Here is a 24,461-nt window from a genome sequence, read left to right on the forward strand (position 1 = left end):
CTGTCAGTTATCTGAAATATCTTCCAAGTTAAATAGCATAGACTTGAATTTTTAATAGTAAAATCATGAGCAGGAAAAAAAAGGCCTTTCAAACTATTTTTTACAAGAAATGATATGGGCCCATTTTTTCTCTTTGCAGGCCACTGTTAAGTTATTATAGACTCTAGGGCTGCTTGCAGACATTTTAAAAAAACAACACCCACCCCACCAAAAAAAACAAAGCAAAACAAGCTTTACCAGAAGACGCAGCACATTACTTTGACCCAGCTCTGCAGCGTCTGTATAGATTGAGTGCTTTAGCATGGCTTTTTGATGCCTTTATCTAAAGCTGAATCAATCAGCTAGTAGATAAAAGCAGCAAAAGCAACCCCACTAAAGTACCCAATCTATATAATCATTGGGTGAGCTGTGTTAAACTAATGCCTCTTTTGGGCATGTGCTGGGCTCAGTGTGGGAGTATGCCAAGTTTAAAATAAAGTGCCGGGGGGGGGGGGGGGGGGGTTAATGTCTGCAAGCAGCGTAGGTGAACAAGCTCCTTTTTACTTGTTCTACTTGACTTAATGTCTCTAGGGAGGAACTAAACTGCCTTATTAAAAATGGTTGTGTACGTACACGGTGATTCTGGAATGCCTTCTGTCTATGGGAATGACTGCTGTGCTGTCTTTGGGAATCACTGAATAGCCTCCCTTCTTTGTAAAATCATGACTAGCAAGAAAATGTGACATTCTCTGGTGTTGCATCATGAGAGCTGAAGCTGCCTAATTCTGTGAAGTGAGACGAATTCAAGCAGGTCTGTTTTACAGCAAACCCTAGCTGAGGCCTTCTGTCATGGTTGAGGTTCTGAGCACTGGCTCTGGCATTTCTGTACAGCCATGTCTCAATGCCTGACCTGAGCATATCTCAAAGAGTAACATTCTACCAATTGGAATCCTTTAAAATACACTGCATTACAGTAAGCACATTAGTGTGGAAGGAAAGGATTTGAGGGGAAGAAGAGCCCTCCAAGGCTGAAGGGGTGGAGAGGGCTGGTTTGCTTAGGTGAATGGGGTCTATGATGAATAGGGGGGTGGGGTGTCTCTCATCCCTGCTTTGCTTACTGTGGAAGTGTGCAAGTCTTGACATATCTCTGTTCTTGAGTGCAGAGCTGCTGGTGAGTGATGTGGACTGGGACTCAGGTGTCTCCCTACAGGATTCAGAAGGATACAGGTAAGAATACCATGGGAAGAAAGTAAAGATTCCCCCATTTTTTTAAAACTGAGAGACAGTCTCATAATGTGCTGCTGGGTGTCATTCTTGTTCCTGTTAGACACATGGCAACTTTCCAAAGGACCATTGCTATCAGTGGTAGTCTCAGCAGAAAGATGCAGAACCCCCCCGCTCACACCCTGAGATAATAATCTCATCCCCTCTCATTCCAAATAATAATCACCAAATGTAGACTATCTCCTTCCAGTGTTCCCCAGGTGCTTCCCCAGGTACAGTATGGTCAGGAGGCCAATGCCATTGCTTTTGAACATGGGGGAGTTTCTTTAACTGTATTTAACAATGGCAAAATGATATAGACTTAAGCAGGAGCTTAACAGAGGCAGTTTCAGAGAGCAATTATGTAATCCAAGACTGCTCAGGCTCAGTCATGTTTCAGTTAATTACATGCCCCTTGGGTTGCCACATTACAGGACTTGTTCTCCCGCGTAGAATCTGGAATTAGCCCCAGACACTGGTTCATTTTTATGAGGGTCAAGTCTAGCCATTTGCAAAGGCTTTGTGTGTGTGTCATGGGGGAAGGGAGCTCCCAGAAGTGCTTGATCCTTGGGCTGCTGTTAAAACGACTTGTGTGCAAATGGCTGTAGCTGAGGAAGGAATGGCATTTCTGAAATTGAGTCAGGATTACTGAATTCAGATCTGTAACTGTTTAAACATGTGCATATCTGGGATGGCAGCTCACACCTTGCCTTTGGGGAACAGTCATTATAGATAGGGTAGTGTCTGATGCTAGGATGCGTGTATTGAAAGAAAGAAGGGGGAAGGCAGGAGACATCCTTCCTTATCAGACTGGGCCTTATCTATTCCTACAAGGATAGTGCCTTCTGTCTTGTTTGGCTACCCTCACATTATTTATCCATTAAGTTCTGGGTCAGATAACTTGGAATACTAGAGGATTTTGTTCTGTGCCTCATCCATTCCCAATGGAGGAATCACCCCCTGATGATAGTGCTTGCTTGAAAATCATTCCAGCTACGTATCCAGCAACTCAGTGCTCTAGAGTTGCTATGATTGCTGTAATGTCTCTTCTTTGTCCATCTCTTTGCACAGGGACATCAGTATGGTCTGATTTTACTGTGGAGAGGACTGTCAGGTCTCCAGGGCAGACCCTTCCTCTGCATGTGGTAGAGCAGTATTTTGGAGAAAGGGGAGCTCATTGAGTCCCAGGACTCATGGCTCATGGATGGGGGAGGAGCAGGGCTGGTTGATAACAATTGTGAAGAACAACTGGCCACCCCTACTTCACCCACACAAAGCAGGGGTGTGCGAATGAACACAAGAGCTGCAGGGAGGGGTTGCAGAATGGTTCTTTTGTTCAGGTATGTGTAATCTGCTTCACCGACATCTAGGCAAGGGATAGACATTACACACAAACCAGTTTCATAGTTGGTAGGGTTGGAAGGGACCTGAGCAGATCATCAAGTCCGACCCCCTGCATTGGGCAGGAAAGAGTGCTGGGGTCAAGTGACGCCGGCTAGGTGATTATCTAGCCTTCTTTTGAAGACCCCCAGGGTGGGAGCGAGCACCACTTCCCTTGGAAGATGGTTCCAGATTCTAGCCACCCTGACTGTGAAGTAGTGCTTCTAGCCTGAATCTACTCTCAGTCAACTTATGACCCTTATTCCTAGTTACTCCTGGTATTGCTCGGGGAAACAGGGTCTCTCCCGTTCCCTGCTGGTCCCCCGTGGTAAGCCACCAGATCCCCTCTCAGCCTTCTCTTGTGGAGGCTGAACAGGTTCAGCCTCCTGAAGTCCAGTGCCCAGAACTGGACTCAGTACTCCAACTGCGGCCTGACCAATGTCACATAGAGGAGGAGGGATCACCTCCTCGAACCTGCTCGTGATGCATCTGTGGATGCATGACAAGGTGCGGTTAGTCTTCCTGACCGCGTCCCCACATTGGTAACCCATGTTCATTTTGGCATCAGTAATGACTCCAAGATCCTTTTCTGCCTCTGTCCTGACAAGAAGGGAGTTCCCCAGCCTGTAGGTATGCTGCTGGTTCTTCCTCCCCAGGTGCAACACCTTGCACTTGTCAGTATTGAAACCTATCCTGTTCTCATCTTCCCACCCCTGTAGACTGTCCAGATCTAGTTGCAGCCTGTCCCTCTCCTCAAGCGTGCACACTTCTCCCCACATCTTAGTGTCATCCGTGAATTTGAACAAGGTGCTTTTCACCCCCTTGTCCAAGTTGCTGATGAAGATGTTGAACAGTGCAGGCCTGAGGACCGAGCCCTGGGGAACCCCACTGCCCACATCCCTCCAAATCGAAAATGACCCATCCACCACCACTCTCTGGGTGCAGCCCTCCAGCCAATTTGCGATCCATCTGACTGCGTAGGTATCGATGCCACAGTCACCTCATTTTTTAATGAGAATGGGGTGAGAGACAGTGTCGAAGGCCTTCCTGAAGTCCAGAAAGACTACGTCCACCGCAACACCTGCGTCCAAGGTTTTTGTGACCTGGTCGTAGAAGGCAACCAGGTTGGTCTGACAGGACCTGCCTCTAATGAACCCATGTTGGTTGCCCCTAAGCATGATCTCCCCTGCTGGTCCATCGCAGATGTGCTCCTGGATAATTTTCCCAAAGAGCTGCCCCAGGACGGAGGTAAAACTAACAAGCCTATAGCTGCTTGGGTCCTCGTTCCTCCCTTTTTTAAAAAATGGGGACCACATTGGCCGTTTTCCAGTTCTCTGGCACCCACCAGAGCACCATGAGTGCTCATAAAGCTGTGCTAGGGGTCCCGCAATGATCTCTGCCAATTCCTTCAGCACTGCGGGGTGGAGAGCATCTGGACCTGCTGATTTGAACATGTCCAGTCCCACCAGAAGTTCCCTGACTAGGTCCTCTCTGACCCTGGGCCTGGTTGTGCCTCTCCTGAGTCCGTCCGGAATCCCGGTGGGGAGAATGTCCTGGTCCCTGCTCAGAAAAATGGAGGCAAAGAATTTGTTAAAGAGGTCAGCTTTAACATCTGGTGGTACCACCAGATTGCCAAGCATGTCCTGCAGGGGCCCCACATTACCCGGTGCCTTCTTATCACTCCCTGTATATTTTAAAAAGGACTTCTTGTTATCTTTCATCCAGGTTGCTAGTCCCAGTTCTGTCTCCACCTTAGCCTTCCTAACAGCCCCCCTAATGTCTTGAGCCATGGAGGTATAATTCTTGGTGATGGGCCCTCCCTTCCATTGGATGTACACCTCCTTTTTAGCTTTCAGATGTTCCTGAATGCCTTTGGTGAGCCATGGGGGCTCTTGAGCACTCTTGCCCGCTTTGACTTGCATTGGGACTGTCACCCTTTGGGCTTGGAGGATCGTCTCCTTAAGGAACAACCACTCATCTTGGACTCCCAACTCCCCTCCCCTCCAGGACCTCAGTGCCTCCCCAACTAATCTCCTTAACTCATTGAAATCTTCCCTCCTGAAGTCAAGGGCTGCTGCCTTGCTGCAGGCCTTTGACACCCTGCGCTGGATGGTGAATTCCAGCAGGCGATGATCGCTATCGCCCAGGTGGTCTAGAACCCGCTTTCCCCTCACCAGGTCGTCGCCTGTGGCCAGGACCAGGTCCAGGTCCAGCAAGGCATTTCCCCTGGTGGGACTGTGCACTTCCTGGGTTAGGTGGAGGTCCTGTATTTCGGCTAGGAACCTACGTGAGCAGTCAGACCTGGCTGATTGCCCCTCCTAGCAGATGTCTGGGTAGTTTAGATCACCCATGACAACCACATCCCTTGACTTCTCAGGTCAGCTTGCGGAGGCAGTTAATTCCCAGTCCAGCTCTTTCCCCTGGTTGGGTGGTGTGTAGTAGACACCCACCGTTAAGTGCCTTTCCCCCCCGCCCCCTTGTATTCTAACCCAGAGCACTTCAGTCTTCCCCTCCTCTGATCCAGTGCTGTTTGTTGAGGACATGTGTTGCTCTTTGATGTAGAGTGCCACACCCTCACCTTTCCTCCCCGTTCTATCCTGCCTGTACAGTCTATAGCCCTTGATGTTTACTGCCCAATCATGGGTTGAATCCCACCACGTTTCAGTGAGCCCCGCTATGTCCGGGTTTGTGTTAGCTAGCAGGAAGGCAAGTTCCTCCTGTTTGTTCCCCATACTATGTGCATTAGTGTAGAGGCATTTAAGGCCTCCTATGGGTGTATGCACCGCCCCTCTGATCTCAGGACTATCCAGACCCCTGTCACTTACCTGGGTACTTCTTGTGCTCGTTGCCTGTCTTGGCTGGGAAGCGTCGTCGTGTCCCCCTGTGGCCCCATCCCCCGGCGAAGCTAGTTTAAAGCATGCTGTACGAAATCAGCCAACCTGAAAGAAAAGACACGCTTGCCTTTAGGGGAGATGTGAAGCCCATCCCACCTGAGCATACCCCCTGTGTGAAAATGCGGGTCGTTGTCAAGGAACCCAAGGCCTGCCTGGTGGCACCAACTCCGAAGCTGCTGGTTGACCACTCTGATGCAGGCCTTGTGGCACTGTCCGCGTCTACTTACTGGGAGAATAGAGGAGACTACCACCTGTGCCCCTGTCTCCCTGAACTTGGCTCCCAGGGCCTTGTAGTCCTTCGCGATGCTGTCTGGACTGCTCTCTGCTGTGTCATTTGTTCCCACATGGATTAGGACCATGGGGTACTGGTTCGAGGGTTGAGTGAGGTCCGGGATCATGCCTGTAACATCCTGAATCTGAGCCCCAGGCAGGCAGCAGACCTCACACACCGTGGGGTCAGGTTGGCAGATGGGACCCTCTGTTCCCCTCAGGATGGAGTCTCCAATGACGAGGACTCGGCGTTTCTTCCTCGTGGTGTTCTGTCCATGTTCAGACTGTGCCATGCATAGAGTGGCACTTTCCCCCCCCAGAGGGGTTTTAAGTGTTCAGAAACTGGCTTAAACCTGTAACAGAACATAAGTTCAGTGCACATAAACCAGTTTCAAAATGGCTGAAACTGGTTTAACATAAACCTGGTTGAATGTAGTATCAGACTTAACTGATTTGGGTCAAACTGGTTTATGCAATGTCTGTCCCAGACCCCTTCTTGGTTAAGTTAAACCAGAGTCCTGCAGCATCCCAGATGCTTGCAGCTCTGGGCTGTGCTCTCTGCTCCAGAGAACAGGGCTGGCCCTGCCCCTCTTCCCAAGCCAGAGCTGTGATGGAGACTGCAGGCACAGCAGGGTCTGCCAGGCTTCCCCCTGTCTCTCCCCATCTCACTGCCCAAGCAGGGATCCCTTCTCTCCTATCTCCCACAGCACGGACCCCAGCCCCATGAACCCTAGGCATGTGGTATGCTAGCTAATGCTGAGAACTGTCTGTGTGTGTGCGTCTCCAATTTCACTGGGTCAGGAAGACAGCACAGTGTCCAATTAGGGCTTTTGGAGCTAATCGACAGGTCAGCTGGTAATGTTCCTTCATTCCTTCCTTGGAAAAAGCTGTTTAAGAATAGCTTGAACTAATGAGAGAGGCTTTTGTTTTGTTGATGGACTGATAAACTCTGCTGGCTTGCTTTCCTGTCAGTTTGCTGCAGACAGTATAAAGAAGCATGGAGAGGAAGATTGAAAAGCTCTGTATCATCAACAGAAGCAAGCACTACACCCCATCCCCTTTGCTTCCTAGTGCTAGTCTGGGGCTTGGGTCTTGCAACCCTCTTGCCCCTTGAGCAGCAAGCGGGGAAAAAGCCAGTCAGATTTCCCTTATCAGAGCATCCTGTTGGGGCCTGGCCATGTTCCCCCTCATCTCAGCATTGTTGAAGGGAAGGGAGGGCTGCTCTAGCACCCCCACCCCGGCTTTTAGCCTGAGCCACTGCAGGCATGTGCCTGCATTTCTTCAGCCCAGAGTGGATGTCTACAGTTACAAACCAGTTCAGCCTAGCTAGGTTAGACTAACCTGCAAAGATTGAATCAGTTCAGGCTCAGGCTTTTTGAATGTCTGTTCCTAGCCCTACAGGTGTTGTCAGGGCTACCGGGTCATACCCCTGCTGCTCCCAGGAATTTAGGGGCCTGATCCTGTGAGAAAATGGCCCTGGGTACTGTGCCCCAACTTGGGGCACATGTCTACAAATGGGGGGAACCTCCTGCTTGCAGACATGCCCCTATATCCAAGTGCAGAGGGATGCTCTCAGCACATATATGCAAGCGCAGAAGGGGGGCTCCCATAGGGGTTCTTCTCTCTATGCTTGCAGACTGTGCCCTGACCCAGGGCGCAGCAGTGAGAAATGCACACCCAGTTTTTTGCTGCCTCCCACCAGATCAGGGGGCAGTCTGTAAGCACAGAAAGAGGAACCCCTGTGATACTGATTCCCTACTATCATATCCCTGTGATACTACGTGAACTCCCCTATGGGAGTTCCCCATACTTGCAGGCAGGCACAGGGGATTCCTGTGGTGCACATATGCTGCTGCAGCTCAGTTTGGGGAATGGCACCTGGGGCTGTTGTCTCACAGGACTGGGCCCCTGAAGTCCTGCGAGCTCCTGCCTGGGTCAGTTGGAGAATGCGGGCAGTTATGGGCTGCCTACACTTCCCTACCATAAGTGAACAGACATCTTCCACAAAAAGGTGGCACAGATTATGACTAGGGTTCTCATCATCACAGAAGTTAGATAGTTGGCACAACAAAGGGCTAAGATATCTGTTTCCTTGAGTTCTGTGCTGCCATCATTTTTTTTTTTTTTCTGATGGCACAAAGGCAGTATTTGTTTGCAGCCTTACAGATGGGGTTTTCATCAATGTCCTGCATCCTGTGACACTGGTACCAGGAGGCTTGGGAAGAGTCATAGAGTCATAGATGGTATACAGAATTCAGCTGTTCTTTGTAGAGTTGCAGTAAGTCTAGCAACAAATAATGGGCTCTCAGCCAGGATCTTGGGCTTAAGGAAGCAGCCAGCTTTCCCTAGAATGTAGTCCCTCTTAGGTATTGTGGGATGAATATTTGGCAGGGCCTTAGATTGGGGCATCTCATTGATGCCATCATAGGATCTGAGTGCCTCTCATCTGCAGATCTCACACTGTTTGGCAAAGATGGGGAAATGGAAACAGATAGGGAAATGATTTACTCAAGGCCCCACAGCAGGTCAGTGGGGAACAGAACCCAGATCTTTATTTACTTACCCAGCTGCCTCTCTGCTGTCCATTTGGACACATGCCTATGACTGAGCTGAGTAGCTTTTAAGCATTATTACTTGGAGGGCACATTGGAAAGATCCCAAGTGCTAGTGCTCAGAATTATATGTCATGGGATTAAATATGCACAAAAATGAGCGTGTGTTGGGGTTCTTGGGGGCCATTTTGAGCCTGGCCTGCTGCACTAAATCTGAGAAGAGGACAGGCAACATGTTCAAAGGGCTGGGAAAGACGTGACTGATTGCTGGAGAACAGGTGATGAGGGAGAAAAGGAGTGAAAACCTCCAGGTGCTAAAAGAGGGTGTGTGGATAGGAATTAAATTGCACTAACAATGCAGTAGGCTAAAAACATTTTAGTTAGAGATGCAGAGATGCTTCCAGCTGCACTGAGCTTGTTATGCCTCCTTTGTGTACAGCTGGTGAGGGTCACATGATGTGGTTGAGCTGTTGTGGACAAAGTACAGGATCCTAGTGCACACATTCAGGTGTGGTCAGGTGCAGCATGATGCTCATACAGATAGTGTGGTCAGAAAGGTGGCAGCTGGAAGTCTCTGTCTGCTGTATAGTCTATCTCCTCTCCTGGGAGATGGACCATGAGAGCTGGACCATGAGAGTTGTTAACAGATTTTGTGGAGCAGATGAGTGAGCCTGTGGAGTACCTGGGCAAGGGCAGTGCCAGAGACAGCAGATCAGAGTTGCTATCTTCCAGGAAAGAGTGTCACATGCTGGTGAGTGACTGCTGCTTAGGTAAATAGACCACACTTGATGATGTCCTGAATCCTCATCCAGACTGAAATGTTTAATATAAGACAACAGATGCTGCTTCATAACATCCTCCAGTTCAACAAAGATGTGACTATTACAAGTGGGCTGTAATGCTGTTCTCTATATGAGCAGATCTCAAGGCACTTTACACACTGGGTCAATATTTTAATCTCCATTTTGCAGAAGGGAAATGGAGCCATGGCAGTGAAGTGACTTGCCCAAAGTCATCCAGCAGGTCACATTTCCTGACTTACAATGGAACTCTCTTTCTTCTGGTTCACATTGCCTCCTTAATAGTCTTTGCCTGTACAATAAAGCACCAGGGCAAAGATCTGAGAAGCAAAGTAATTTTCCAGAGATGCACATCCTGGCAAGTCTTATTACTGTTAATAAATGGGAGCTGTAAATAGAAATCAGGATACAAGACCTAGGCATTATTGCCATGGCTTTAGGAAGCACTGGGCGCTGAAGTCTGAATTAAATTTAAAACAGAAGTCTTAACTCCAGTCACAGAACAGCCTGTGGCATTTTATAAGGTTGAATGATAGCTCTGGTGTCCTGCCCAAATTCCAGTGTGGGGTAATTACATTTAGCTTCCTAAAATTTGACCTGTGGCTTCCTTTTCATTTTTTGGATGTCCCCATCACTGTATTTGGCAGTAGTTGTGAACATTATGACTTGTGGCTACTGCAAAATAAGGTCACATGAAACAAAAAAAAATGGCCTGAGAGCTTTGCTGGGAGATCAAAGAAGGATGTTGCAGAGTCAGCGTGGGAATCTGCAGACCCTCATCCAAGTAGTTCTGTCCTAGACTTCCTGTGTGGCCTGCCTGGGACGAGCTACAATTTTCTATATACCATAGTTCTCCATCTGTAAAATGGGTGTAATACTCCCCTTCCTCAAATAAAGTTGTGAGGCTCAAACCCTTCACTGTTTATGAGGAACACAGATATTCATCATCACGATCATGAGGCCCATATAAATTAGGGGTGTCTTGAGAGGAAGGTTGCTGCCTTAGGTGTCTTATTGCCAGTGCTGTACTGTTAGTGCTTTTATTCATGAGTGAGAAGAACGTCTGTATGTTTCACTCAGATCTTGTACCGCAGCATGCACAAATGATCACCAAAAGTCCACTGGATGGAGGGGGAAGTGAATTACATGGCTAAGAAGTTGCCTCTAGAATGTCCACACCTTAGCTCAGTGGTGCTCAACTGTGAAACCCCCTTATTAGTGCTGCAATTCAGATGCTACCACTGTGGCTAGGTCAAACTGCCCTGCATATACAGCTGTGGCACACATGTACACTCTTCTTGCATTAGGGTTACCTGGTGATCCTAAAGCAGGTAGGAGAGCCAGCTTGGGCTGCAGCCCTTTCTTGTCCACTCCCTGCACCCTCAACTCCTCCCAGAAATAGAGACACTTGGGACAGTTCTACCTGCCCCACATGCCTGTGTTTCTGGGGGAAGCCATGCTGGGTTGGACTGGGAAGGATTGCAGCACAAGCCAGCTCTCCTGCTTGCTTTAGGCTGATCAGGGAGCCATAATGCCAGAGGAGCACATGAATGTGCTGCAGCCCTTCCCCATCTGGCTGTGCATGAGACATGTGAGACAGTTTTACCTGATGGCAGCATCATCCAGTTGAGAATCACTGAGGTAAAGCTGAGGCACAAAAACAGTGGTTCTCAACTGGGGTGATGCCACATACAAAAATATGGTGGAGGGCTGCCCTGACTGAAAAGGAGGAGAACCACTGAGCTAGTTTCCTGATATTTACTTTTTACTATTATAGCTAAGTGGGTTTGAGTTAAAAATGTAGGCAGGTCTTTCCTGCTGGAAGTCAGGACAGTGTTGGAGAGAAATGGCCCAAGGTTTTCAAGAGTGATAAGTGTTTGGGGTACCTTAACTTTTGGGGAATCCAACACAAGATACTTTAAAGGGGTCTTGCTCTAAGGGGTGAATGCTCAGCACTTTCTGATTATCAGGATCTGGTAAATTGTGCTACCCAAAGATGAAGGCATCCACAGTCCAGTAGTCACTCTTAAGACACAAAGGCCTAAACCAGTAAGGGCTGTGTAATTCCAGTTAGTGAGTTAGAAGTAAACTAATAACAGCTGCAGAGCATGGGTGTAACATGCTCCCTGCAGCAAACGCACAAGAAGGAGACAGCTGTACTCACACAAGCTCAGGCTCTAGAATAGTCTGTGTGGTAGCTCACACACACAGGCTTCCTCACCCTATACAGCCTGCAGGTAATAGCATGCACAGTACAGGTGCAGTTGTTATGAAGAATGGAGCATGACACAGCTGTGGTATGTGGATCTTCCTCTAACAAGGTCAACCCTGCTATGTTTCATAGTCCTGCCTTCCCTTAAGGAGTGCCAGCATGAAAGGGTTAACTTCAGGCCTTTTGAACTGACTGTTTGAGCTGATTATTTTAATTGTGGATTATGGCAATAGCCAATAGGGAAAGCCAGTGTTTTGAGTGAGGTTTGTGCCTGGAATAGTCTGTGAATCTCAATCAGAGGGGTGGGCAAGATTGCAAGGGTGGGGGGCAGGGCAGAGGTGGAGGAGAGTGTTGTACAGTAAGATGATTTCAGTTGAGAGAGAGTGGATTTTTCCAGGAGTCTGAGGAATGTGTGTAGCAGGTCAGGTAGAATCATATGGGACAAACCGTCCTTAATATAGCAGCATTGTGTGTGAGAAGAGACAACCATGCTGCCAGCCCTGTCACTGGAAAAATATTGCAAGTTTATACCCTTGGGGACTGTGTGGAAGGGGTTACGGTAGGGACCTTCAAGGGAGAAATGTAAGCTGTACTGCAGATCTGATTGCATTGTGACACCTGCAGCCAGGGAGGCAGGCTGTGCTGCAGATCCTCTTGCAGTGGAGATTACAGTGCAGTCTCTGGCGGTGAGGAATGAGGGCTGTGCTGTAGAGCTGATAATGTTGGGAGATGATAATTTAGGTTCCATGGGGCCTGAGTCTTGTAGGCCCTCTTAAATGCAGGAAACAATTGTCTCACTCCTAGTAGGTATAGACTGCTTTTTCTGCAAAAGGCATCTCCAGTATAGTGCTACATGTATTACACGGAGGTCCTGTTATGCTGAGGTGCCTGGTTCCTGAGGATGTGAGGGACATCAGTGACTAGTGAAGTGTGTGAGTTCTCTTTAGTTCATTGTGGGCTATGTCTGCTTTTCAAAGCCAGGTAGATCCTTCTTCATGACCCAGATGAGGGCTTTTGAGAGAAACCCTGAAGAATTCTGGGAAGGTATTAGCAGGTGACTGATGATGCTGTGTACTTTGAACAGTCCTGATAGCTTTTGACTTTAGTATTGAGTTTAGCATGTCTGCTGAGAGTACCATTAATGTGCGGCTTTATAGATCGAATTGTTTTGAATTGGGGTTGTGTGTCCAGTGGTGAATGCCAGCTTGCAGGTACAGGAATAGGTTGCTTCCCCTCACCACAGCTCTGCCAATGCATTTTCCCCTCAGCGGTGTTAATTAGCTGTCCTGGGCACAGCTAAGTGGCCATACTGCTCCAGCTTACTCAGCAGCTAATTATTTCCTGACCTGGCCAACATTCCTGCACCACTAGGAGGGGGCCTGCTGTATCCTCGCAGCAGATGAAGCAGGACCCAAGGGACCCTGTGCAGAGGTTTAGTACCAGGTCCTTACTCTTTACTAGACACCCATACTGATGGCACCAGTGGAATAGATGGATTGTGTTTAACTTTGTATGTAAAAGAAAACCAACATTTGAAGGAGTGGGGGGAGGGAAGGTGTAAGTCAGGAACAAAGAGAAGTTATAAGAAGTAGCTTATCTGAACAAAAATTCATAACCTGGTTTCAAGGCCTGGGAACAAAAATTCATAACTTTACTGGGCACTGAATACCATGGACCAAACAAATAACATCATATTTAACTGATGGCTCTTCTAATCCTCTTTGTACTCCATAGGTAATAATGCCCCTTTTCCCTTCTGAATGGGCTTGTGCTTTTGTATAATGAGGTTATTAATTCAGCTGTATTTCTTTTGTTTTGAAGCTACTTTTTTGTATAGATGTGGAGTTAAACAGAAACTGCTGTTTTATCGGGTATTTAGCTTAGGCTGTATCTGTTTCTTTCCTAGACCTGAGCAAGGTCATTTTGTATCTGAAAGCTTGTCTTAACATTTTTTTCCATAGTCTGTTTAACCTGAAACACTGTTAAATAGCCACCAGGGAGATCAGCAAAAATCACCTAGTAGAAGTTAGCCTTTAACAGAAAGTAAACAGTGGGACCCTTGAGTACCAATTTAGAGTGATCATCATAGGAATGTGCTGCCTATAATAGATGGGCTCCTTTGTCCAGGTTTTTTGGAGGTTTAGCCTTTACCTTTCCTAAGCTCTTGGGAGCTGCTGTGTCCAGTTGTAAGCCAGGTTCATGAATAATCAAATCCTTCCATCTCTTGTCCCTGGACAGGTCTAGTGCTAGCATTTTTGGAAGCAAGGTGTTATCCCTGTCCTGTGAGAATGCTGTCGTCCTAGCTGAATGTCAGAGTCTGCCCCCTAGTGCCCTCAGGACTGCAGGCCATCTGAGAACGGACCGTGTTTTTCCAGTCAGTGTGTCGTCACTGTTAAACCACTTCTAATCCTTGTTATTTTTTTTCTAATTCCTCCCCCCCGCCCGCCCCCCCCCCCAACCTCCTCTTTGCTCCCCTGGCTGCAGGGCCTTTGTTTCCAGTCAGGAGCTTGAGCTGAGCCCCAGGCATGAGCAGGCCAAGCAGCTGCTGCAGAGAGCCCGCATGAAGGCCAGGACAAGCCCTCTCCGAGCCAGCCATGACATCCTTCCTGCTGTTACCCAGGACAGGCGGTAAGTGCAAATGCTTCAGATGTCAATCAAAGTTCTTTAGAATACAGGGAAGAGGAGAGACCTGCTTCGCTTTCTAGTCTCGCTGCTTGTTTCCTCTGCTACCCCTTTTTACTCGGGTTCTTCAGAACATACACGCATTGTGTACAGAAGCAGAAATAGACGTGTTATATATATACACACACATGCTCTATCATGATACAAGCATGATACAAATGTTACGCATTGTGCAACCCGTTGCACCACATAAACAAGTATCACATGCATAAGAGACGCCCATTACATCTTTACTTATGCTTACTACATAGATGTGTACAGTACATCGTATACAATTGTTCACTATAGGATATCTGAATCGTGTTTTATTTCATTTTTATCACAGCAGAGAGCCACTAATGGCAGATTCTTGTTTCACTGGGATACTTTAATTTCTGAAACAATACATAATGGTCCTAATCCACAGCTGCAGAGAGGGAAAAAATCACCCTTGCAACAAATTCACCCCAAATATATTTATTTGTGTGCATTGTGTGTATTCAGAATCTTAAGTAGCTTGGGTTTTGAAGAGTCTGAAAAATAATGGTGTACCTTAGACTGAGTGAAACTTAACACTAGTTGAATTATTTTAACAGCATGATAGAGGGTGGAAGATAATACTATAGCCTCTAAATATTTTAGTAGACAAAAATCAAGAATAAATAAAGGGAGGGAAGCTGGGAAGGGAGGGAAGCTGGGGATGGAAGAGCAGACTGGAAAAGCATGACACATTTTTTTTAACTCCATGGCTTGTAAGCAGAGGATTCTTGCAGTTGTGTTAGAGTTCAAACTGGTATTTTTAGACTGGCAAGATAAACAATTCTTACACACATGCACATGCAAATGAGCTGCAGGGAGGAATTATTGCTTGCACAGTTAATGTAGCTAACCCCTGTGCTATGAAAACATATTAGCACTAAAGAAATCCAAGCTGTGCTTATACTGCCTCCTTGCCCACCCTGAGGCTGCCACTGGGTATCAAGCTCCACCTGTTGTCTCCTCCTCCACCTGTGCCTGAGCCTGGATATTTAGGTGGAATAGAGGGGGTGGACCCAGAGGGGTCTTGAGTACATGCCTCAGAAGGCACAAGGCAGAGAGCCCAAGAATGGTAGAAAGACATGTGCTCAGGACCTCTCTGAACTGTCTGCTGTGTCTAAGTGCTGGGCTCAGGTGTGAGCAGAATGGGAGTGAATGGAAAACCATTTTTTTCGTGGTGTTCCCAGACATGGTAAGGAGGTGGTACAAATATGGCTCCTGATTCCTGACAGAGAAGGCAGCTTGGAATCTCTCTCTCTCTCTCTCTCTCCACTTCAGTCTGAGATCCATCTTTTTTTAAAGTGCCTGAGCCCTATCAGTGCTGAAAACCCACCCACTTTCCTGCTTTAATATCTTTATTGTTCAAAGGTTGATGTCTGAGCCCCCACTCTTCCGGCTGAGAGAGTCTGGCAACATCTCTCAGGAGAGAGGTGTCGGGGGTTGCTGTTGATTTGTGTCAACAGCAATCCCTGGGGGGCCTAGTATGGTATGTCCCTACCACTACTGTCCTTCTCTAGGCCAGCAGAGCCTAGATCAGAACATGAAAGTAAACCACTGTGTCTTTCATGTGACTATCCAGCCCTATCCCTGGGATATCCCTTACTGTGTCATCCACTTATGGGGAACAGGCTATTTTTCTTTTCTCAGTACAGATTTGTTTACTTATCTGAACAGCAATTGGATTGAATTCCTCCCCTTATGCTTCTAATACTAGACCCACTGAATTGTCCTCCTGACCCTTTCTGGCAAATGAGGGTAATTGGTTCCATAAAGGGGTGATGTAATGTTGGATGTAGCTGGCTTTGGAGAGGGGAGGGAAATTAGGTGTGGGGGAGAGGATTCTGACCCTATGGCTCAAGGTTTGGGTAGGTGGGCACAAGTCCAATCAGCAAAGGGATGCCATTTGCTTGTAGTGCTTTACCATGGCAAGGACGTTAGTGCATGAGAGGAGGGGAGGATGAGTAGCTGGTCATGACTCCTTAACTACTGTCTGGCTGTCTTTATGCTAGGGATGCTGGCAGAACCACTGCTCCAGACCTGAGGAAAAGCTTGACTCTGAAAGGTGGAGACACTCATATCAGTGGGAACCTAAGTGACTCCTCCAGCGGGGAGTCCAGTTGTGGACAGCGCAGAAAGCGAGGTCCTTCCCCATCCCGGGTGCGTTTTGAGGATGAGTCTGTCCGGGATGCTGAGGTGCGCTACTTGGAGAGGTTGCAGCTGCGCCAGAAGCGGGTTCTGGATTCAGTCCTTTTATCCCTGGGCCAGAGCCCACTGGTCTCCAAACCAGACCTTTCTGATTACATCAACGGGGACTTTCATCGCAAAGAGAATGGGGTCAGCAAAGCCTTCAGAGAGCAGCAAGACCATGGGCAGACTGCAGGGGCATCTGCACACATGGGAAGCCCTGAGAAGGCCACGCCTTCTGTGGTTAGCTCAGAGGGGAAGTGCACAGCCTGTGGCTCCTACCTTGGCAGCTCAACAACCAATCTGGCTGTGGCCACTGAGGTCAACCGGACAGTTAATGACTTGTCTGAGGGCAACAGCCTAACTCAGAAAAACAAAAATATTGGTAACTTGTCCGAAAGCAGGGAGCTGGGCACTTCCCAGCAGGAGCCCAAAGCCAGGACTTTGGGCCCCGGGGGGTCTCCAGTTTGGATTCTTCCTTCCCGGCAACGTATTAATACGGAGAGAATCAGGGAGACATACATTGGGGATGTCACTTACATAGATGATGTGGATTCTGCTCTAGACAGTACTGACACTTCTGACAGCTGTAAGACTGACAGCGAAGAGGCTGGGCCAGGGAGCTCCCAGTCAGAGGGGTACTCGGAAACAAGAAGCCGCTGTCACAATGGCCACAAAGCTTCTAGGGGAAATGGCACTCCAGGGAAGGGAGCAATAGGCAGGAAGGTAGAGCAGGGAAAATGCAAGATGGATGGCAGTGGAGGGGGTGGTGCCTTGGATGACTCACTTGGTTCTAGCAGAATGGTGCTCAGGAAGGATGCAAATGGAGATAGGACCCCCAGCTTGAAGGACTCCCTGGTGCTAAAAGAGAATCCTGGGCTAAGGTCAAGACCCAATGGGGTAGAAGCATTTTCTAAATGTGAACACCCCCGAGCTCCACCTCAGCTAGCTGGAAAGAACAGTGGCCAAGAGGATGCAATGTTTGCCCCAGCACAGCAAAGAAAGCTTCACCTTCCACCTCCCACACTGCATCAGCCATCAGCATTGCCAGCACCCGAGGCAGATGATGATCTCTCAGGAAACAGAGAATCAGGGGAGAACTTAGCCCCCTCCCATCCACCAACTGCCAGCATAAGCCAAAGTAGCAGGATAAGAGTCAATCCCCAACAAACAAAGCAAGGGGTTCTTAATTACAGCTTGGCAGCTCACATCCCCACTCCCCCTTCCACAAAGAAAGCTTCCACCCCTATGCCTTACAGGAAGGCTGTCTTGACAGGCAGCTACAGGTTGACAAACCAAGAAACTGGGTGCCTGGACCAGACCAATAAACTAGTGACTTGTTCCACTTCCCCTCCCAGTAATTTTCAGCACAAATGTGAGTCCATGCTGGAGGAGCAGAAGGACCAGCAGAATCCAAAGGGGCTTTCTAAGAGCAAATGTCAAGCCTTGTCTGCCAACAACTGCAACAACACACACGCCAAACATCAGCAGAGTTGCTTGGATGAGAGCCATGGACAACATGAGCTGAGCGACCAGAAAGTGTCTGGTTCTTTGGGAGAAACTAAAGGTAAGAGGTTTTTATTACTATTGTCCTCGCTGATGTGACCATGCTGTGTTTGTGCTCAGTGCACCATGCTGGTTTCCCATTTGGCTCAAAATGTGATGCAGAGAGAGACTGTTCTAAAGCCCTATATGATTTAAGTGCAGGCTCCCTTCCTTTATGCAGTCAGGACAGGTGAGCAAGCTCTGCTGCTCCTATTGGCAGTCCTTAGATCTGAAAAGCCTTGCAGAGGGTGGCGGAGGGGGTTGTATGTGTTGGGAGCAGTGCCTGCCCTCTCTCTGGCAGCACACCGGATTCTGAGTCTGTCGGGCATCAGGATATGACCATATGTTTACTGCACTTGTCAGCTAAGATACCTGAGGTTTTCCACCAGGTGGATCAGGCTGGTTAATAGGGAAATGATGATGATATAACTGCCTAGTAGCGGCAGGACTGTGGCAGTGGCAATGAGATGCAGCATACATATTAAATAATGTGAAGGAACAGAGATGTGTTACCAGCATTAGGGGTACAGAGAGCCCTTGTAAGTGGCTGAGTCCCATATGCAGAGCATGCCATCTAATGAACAGCTACAGTCCAGCCAGCTGAAATGGGAGCCACCCAGTACAAAACAGAATTGCCTTCTGGGTTGAGTAGCTGAAGAGAGGCCAAGTCCTCAAAGCTTAAAAAAATTCAGGTGAGATTCCAGCAGCTCCATTTCAGCATGGATTTAAAAAAGGTAATGAAAATCAAAAACGCTCAGAGGAAGCTGAGTGAAGCTATGTGAGGGCTGCATTCTGGCAAGCAGACAGATTGGCCTTCCTTCCAAGCCAGTTTATAAAAAAGTGAGCAGGCACCCATCTGATTGTGTCACTGTCATGGTAGGTTTGTCATCAGGGGCTGATCCCTCTGCTGCTCCCAGCACCATTGGCTCAGCTGTCGTCACCTTCTCCCTGGCGTCCAAGGAGCTGGACTCTGCCCACACCACTCAGTTACCTGATCAGAAAGCTGTAGGGCCCAGGTTGCAGAAGGCAAAGCAGCTTGTGGAAGGGAACATAACACCATGGTGAGTAACTCTACAGTTAGTTAACCATCTTGGGCTGGGGCTGAAGAGGGACATGCTGGTCATTGGGTTGAGTCCTACCTCTATAAGCTGAATGTCTCCTTCCTCTGCCACCAAATGGTTTGATCAAGCACGTAACAACCATGCAGGCCTGGGGATGGCCTTTGGTTGTATCCGTCCTACAAGCCATGAGATGGCAAATGAAATGGAGAGATTAGCAGTGCCTGGCTCAACCTGTTGGTGGGCACTCTTGCCACAGAGATCTCAATAGGACTAAGGCACACTAGTCAGCTGGGATGAGGAGCTATGTGTAAGTGAATCCTTTCCAGCCTGGAGGGCTGGTTTAGAAGTGCAAGGGGATGGCTGTTTGCAGGTTCTGCAACCGTTGTCCTAGGCCCCTCTCCTTTTCTCTGGTTCTTGATGCCCCCATTCATGGCTAGTTAGGATAGCAGTGCAGCACTACTTCTCAGCTGGCTGGCACTGCAGCTGCCTTGCTGGAGTCAGCCTACTAGCATTAAGTCTTCCCCTGCTGCTACTGCTTCTCCAAAACCCCTTTCTTGCCAACTCTGCATAGCATATCTGCTTGTTGCACAGATGACCAGGAATGACCCCTTCCTCATTCCAATGCCCCCAAAATGCTGCTGTGGCCATTGCTCAGGACATTTCTTAGCTGCTACTAATTTCCTGCTTCCTGTCTGCACCCCTGAATATAAAAAGAGTGCATCAGTGGAGGCATGAAGGGGTTAATTGTATTTGTTTCTGAACCATGTTCTCTCTTTTAGGCCCAAATGACAGTTCAGTGGAGCTTTAATGTGCCAGTCCCTGTGCTGGGATTGCATTTTCTGTAAATAAACTAATTTCTTTGCATGTGTCAAAGATATTAACTCCCTGGTTGCTTCAGTCCTCTTCTGCTTTGTTTTTCCACGCTCTGTCCCCTGCAGATTGATTTGAAATACTTATCCAGTAGCTTAAATAAAGACTGGTGTTGCTCATTCAGGTCTTGGAGGTTTACCTGTGTCTATGGTATCTTTCTACTGTGTGAACAGCCATCCCCTATGTGGGAGAGGAACCCAGAGCCAAACTAGAACAATCACTTGTAGCAAATGCAATTTAAAGGTTGATTGCAGAGGCTGTATGACTCCTCATCCATTCCTGCCTGACACTGGAAAACTTCAGGCTCTTGTGAATATTCTGATCATCTCCCTCAAAATGTTTAGTTGTTTGCACATTAAAGCCAGGTGTTAGGAGGAACATGTAGTGGGTGTACTACACACAAGGATGAGCAATTCAAATCACTCCCTCGGTAATGTCATTGGAGACCCTTGGTGCTGGTGACACAGCAGGGAGACAAATGCTGTAGAGGGGCCCAATTCTGACCTACCTTTGTAAAGCATGTTGACGTCTCTGGGTGAAATGTGCCATAATAAATGCTAAGATGCAGTTTTGTTATAGGCAGAATTGGCAGTGGTGCTTGTTATCTGCAGCAGGCTGACATTTTTTTGGAAATTTTCAGCCAAAGTGCTTTAGCTGTTTCTGAGAACCAGGCTAGGGAAAAATACATGGTTTTGCCAAGTTTAATGAATAATTCTGTTGAGAAGCATTAGCGCCTCGTGCTTTGGAGCTGTGACTTGACATTTGGCAGGAGGCTTGTACTTGGTATCACAGGTGTGCCTTGTGCTACTTCCATGAAACTCTACCCACATTTGACAAGAACAGGGGCGGGCAGTTATTTTGGGCGGAGGGCAGCTTACCAAGTTGTGGCAAGCTGTTGAGGGCCCCATGGGTAGCCCTGCGCCTTGACAGATGCTCCACCCCCTGGTCACCATCTTGGGACCAATGTCCCAGTCTTGGGACCAACGTCCTAGGGCCAGCACTGGTGCAGCCCAGAGCAGGGTGGAGTTCTGGCAGGGGTCTGTGGAGCTGGGCTGGGCTGCACCAGCAGGGAGAGCGGGGAGCTGGCCTGGATCCAAAGGGCACCTACTGCCCGGGACCCTGTACCCCTGCCACCCTGCTCTGGGCCCTGCTGGCGCTGGCCCTGAAACATGGGTGCAGGCCCTGCTCCCGCATCCTCTCACTCCCAGCGCCCCCCCAGACCCGTGGTACAGGCGGGGGGCAGCGTGCAGCCCTGACCCCCTCCTCACCAGCAGGGAAGGAGCTGGTGCAGAGTGTGGGGAAAAGCGGCCCTTCACCTGCCCCGTGGCCTGCGCTCCCTGCTGCAGCTGCTCAGTGGCTGCAGCGTGGGGCGCCGGGCACGGGGTGGGGGAGAGGCCGCTTTTCCCCCCCAAGCTCAGCGCCAGCTTGTAACTTGCCCCCGCTGCCAGCCTGGACCCCACGCCAGCTCTGGGCTCGCCCGTCGGGGCTGCGCACGGTGGCAGCAGCTGCGGCCCCCCCCCCCCGCTTGCCATGCCGGGCAGTGTTTGGAAATTTTCAGCCAGAGTGCTTTAGCTGTTTCTGAGCTCACGCGCTGGGCGGCAGCAGCAGCAAACGCTGCCCAGCGCGGCAAGCGGAGGCGGACCGCGGCTGCTGCTGCCACCATGCGCAGCCCTGACAGGCGAGCCCGGAGCAAGTGCGGGGCCCAGGCTGGCTGCGCAGGGCCGGGTTACAGGCTGACGCTGAGTGCGGGGCGGGGCGGGGAGTGGCCCCTCCCCCGCCCTGTGGCCAGCGTCCCACGCCGCAGCTGCTCACAGCCTGCATGGGGCTGCCTGTTCCTGCTCAGCACAGCTCCCTCCCCCCACTCCCGGCCCTATCTGAGGTTCTAGTGCGGAGCAGTCACGGGTCCCAGGCCAGAAGCCCCTGTTGGGGCTTCCAGCTGGGGGGGGGGCTGGTCTGGGTGGGCCCTAATGTTGAAGAAGCCCTCCAGGGCTTCCCCTAGGTCCTGCTGCCCTTGGTTTCTGTCATCTTTGACAGGAACCAAGGACAGATAAATTTTAATTTTCCAAATATTTTTAGGGGCACCGAGAGCCAGATAGAATGGCCTCGTGGGCTGCATTTTGCCCACCCCTGAACTGGAAGCTCAACAGAGACTTGGTAGAGCCTCACAGCTTAAATCTCCAAAGATTCGTCCTGCACTGAGTTGTCCTTGTGCTGACTAGCCTGCACGTATACCGTCTTCACAGAGGGCATTTTTACACATGCTCAGTGCAGGGAACAGGTATTTTGGGGGGTGGCGCTTTAATTAGAGCAGCTCCAAGAGCTACTCAAACTAAAGCTCCTGCAGCATCTTGTGTGTCAGTGTCCCTGTGTTTCAGTATGGTGGTAGGGGTGTTTTAACTAAAGCTGGTTGAACGAGGTTTAGTTAAAGTGCTCCCACCGCCATTTTGAAGCACAGGGATATTGGTGCATGAGATGTGGAGGCTGGCTGGAGCGTACTAATTAGCATGCTCCAGCAGACTTAATTAATCGAGTCTGCTCTGCTAATTAGCAGGCACTGGAGCAGGCGTTGGGCACGTGTATAGGTGCCTAAACGAGCCATAGGAAGTATTAATGCAGGCATTTCCTAGCTTGTGAGTGTTTGACTTTTCAGTGATTACACTATATTCTCTTAACAGCTTATGTGTGTGTAATGTTTGTGTCTGGGACATGGGAATCTGTCTGGACTCCTATCCCAGGTACCTCTGGCCTTTGCAGGGCTATTTCTCTTAAGTTAACTCAGTTCACAGATGCTGCAGGGGGTACAGAGCTTAACACATGGAGAAAGCATTGACAAAAAATCTCAATTCTTTTTTTCATTGATGTTTCTTTTTTATTTTTTGCTCTGTTTCACTCTCAAACCATAAGTTCGAGGCAGCTGAATAACCTGGTTCCTCATAGCTTTTCCCCATTCATCTCTCCGTTTTTAATTTTGGTCACGTGTAATTCCTCTCCTGTTTCGGACACCCAGCTGACACTGCTGACATTGCTCAGTTGGCTGTATGCTGTTGCATCTGTTCTTTGCACAAAAGCTACGCCATTGGATTTATAGTTCCATTCACTGTCACAAGGGGGAGCCAATTCTATTCCTTTTTACTCTTTATTTTTCAAATTCTCAAAACTTGCAACATCCACAAGTGTTCTTCTGTTTTAGAAAATGTAAGATTGACAGAAGGTGCCAGGTTTTCACCCTGGGGTCTGACCTCCTATACTGCCAAAACACATGGGTGCTGGTTATGCAGGTTTTCCCCATAATGCCATGTCTTTCTGGGGATTTCAGAGGAGAGAGAAGTTCTGGCTCTGCTTAGATTGCCTGAGTAGATGCCATTTAAATCTGGTGGCTTCAGGGACATAAACACCTGCTTATTAAGAACTGGGCTGTGACCTAGTTGTTTCTCACAGGCCCCCAAACAGACCTATTGGACTTAAGTCCTGCATGTGCTTTTGCTTCAGGATTCTGCTGTGCCACCAAAATGTTTATATGACAATGTTCTCAGTAAAACTAAGCTCTCAGCAGATGCTGCTACTGGGGTTTAATCTGGCATTTGTTCTGTGCTGGCTGTGCCTGAGTTCAGTCTCTGGCATCTCTATTGAAACTGAAAACCTTTGTCTTTTAGCAAACAGTTGGGTACCCAGCCAGAGACCAAGAAGTCATCTTCCTCCACAGCAAGCAGGGAAGGGGGCAGCTCTTCTGCCTCAGGGCTGAAAAAGTTCTTCTCCGTTCTTAGCCAGAACACCAAGCAGAAGCTGGGCAGGTTCCGGTGCTACAGCATGGAACAGCTCCCTCCCGAGGCTCCAGGCTCAGTTCAACCTCCAGAAGTCAGGTCAAATGCCACTGAGTCTTCCAAAATGAAGAAATCTCCTTCCCTGCAGTCTTTGCGACTGGTGAGTCTGAAGTGCAGCTCTGAAAGACCCTTTATAGTGGGACTGGGGCTGGGGTTTGAGCTTGGCTTAAACTAGACGGAGCATTAGAGAAGACAGTGTAAGGAACAGTTCTCCCCCAGTTCTGTGCCTAGTTCTGTGATCTTGAATAGATCATTACACCTCAGTGTGCTCCTCTCTAGAATGGTGATAATGACACTTACTCACCCGTGTGAGGGAGCACTTGAGCTACAGAACAATAGTAAATAAGAGCTGGGAGTTATTTATGTGTGTTCCATTGTATTGCTCTGCTCTTTTTCATGAAGAGTATGCAAGTGACAGCTTATGTTGAAGCTGTCACCTAGCTTCTTTCAGCTCACATCTGTATGTTTGTGGCTTGCTGTTTCTGCCCCTCTGCATTACTCTTGCATTCACAAACTGCAGAGTGACCCGTAGTAAATCAAATGGTAAATTCAGCTGAGCCAGCACTGTGCCTGGAGAGCTCAAAAAAACAGAGAGGAATGGAAGAGTTGGAGAAATAGAACTGAATGAGGTAAAAAGTGGATGGAAAAGTGGTAGGAGGGGTGGGGAACAGACAACAGTGTGTGTGCTGTTTTCATAGTTTCATGGTTGTTAGTCGGAAGGGACCTAATCAGATCATCAAGTCCGACCCCCTGCCACGGGTAGGAAAGAATGCCAGGGTCAAACGACCCCGGCTAGATGAATGTCCAGCCTCCTTTTAAAGTTCCCCAGGGTAGAAGCGAGCACCACTTCCCTTGGAAGTTGGTTCCAGATCCTAGCTGCCCTGACTGTGAAGTAGCGCCTCCTGATATCTAGCCTGAATCTACTCTCAGTCA

The 24,461-nt window shown here is 48.8% G+C and overlaps 1 protein-coding gene across 6 annotated transcripts in view; it reads left to right on the forward strand.

The window, feature by feature from the left end:
* The window catches only part of KIAA1614 (KIAA1614 ortholog), a 62,926-nt gene that overhangs the window by 30,276 nt on the left and 8,189 nt on the right, over nucleotides 1-24,461 (forward strand). For 5 of the 6 annotated variants that reach the window (XM_059728368.1, XM_059728374.1, XM_059728373.1 and 2 more), the window contains exons 3-7: nucleotides 1,143-1,206; nucleotides 13,835-13,978; nucleotides 16,057-17,798; nucleotides 18,657-18,837; nucleotides 23,361-23,628. In XM_059728368.1, the coding sequence (XP_059584351.1) occupies nucleotides 1,143-1,206; nucleotides 13,835-13,978; nucleotides 16,057-17,798; nucleotides 18,657-18,837; nucleotides 23,361-23,628 (2,399 nt within the window). The remainder of the gene's footprint in view (nucleotides 1-1,142; nucleotides 1,207-13,834; nucleotides 13,979-16,056; nucleotides 17,799-18,656; nucleotides 18,838-23,360; nucleotides 23,629-24,461) is intronic. The other variant, XM_059728370.1, reaches the window with a different exon arrangement.

This window comes from Alligator mississippiensis, chromosome 5 (assembly GCF_030867095.1).
Source record: "Alligator mississippiensis isolate rAllMis1 chromosome 5, rAllMis1, whole genome shotgun sequence".
NCBI classification, from domain to species: domain Eukaryota; kingdom Metazoa; phylum Chordata; order Crocodylia; family Alligatoridae; genus Alligator; species Alligator mississippiensis.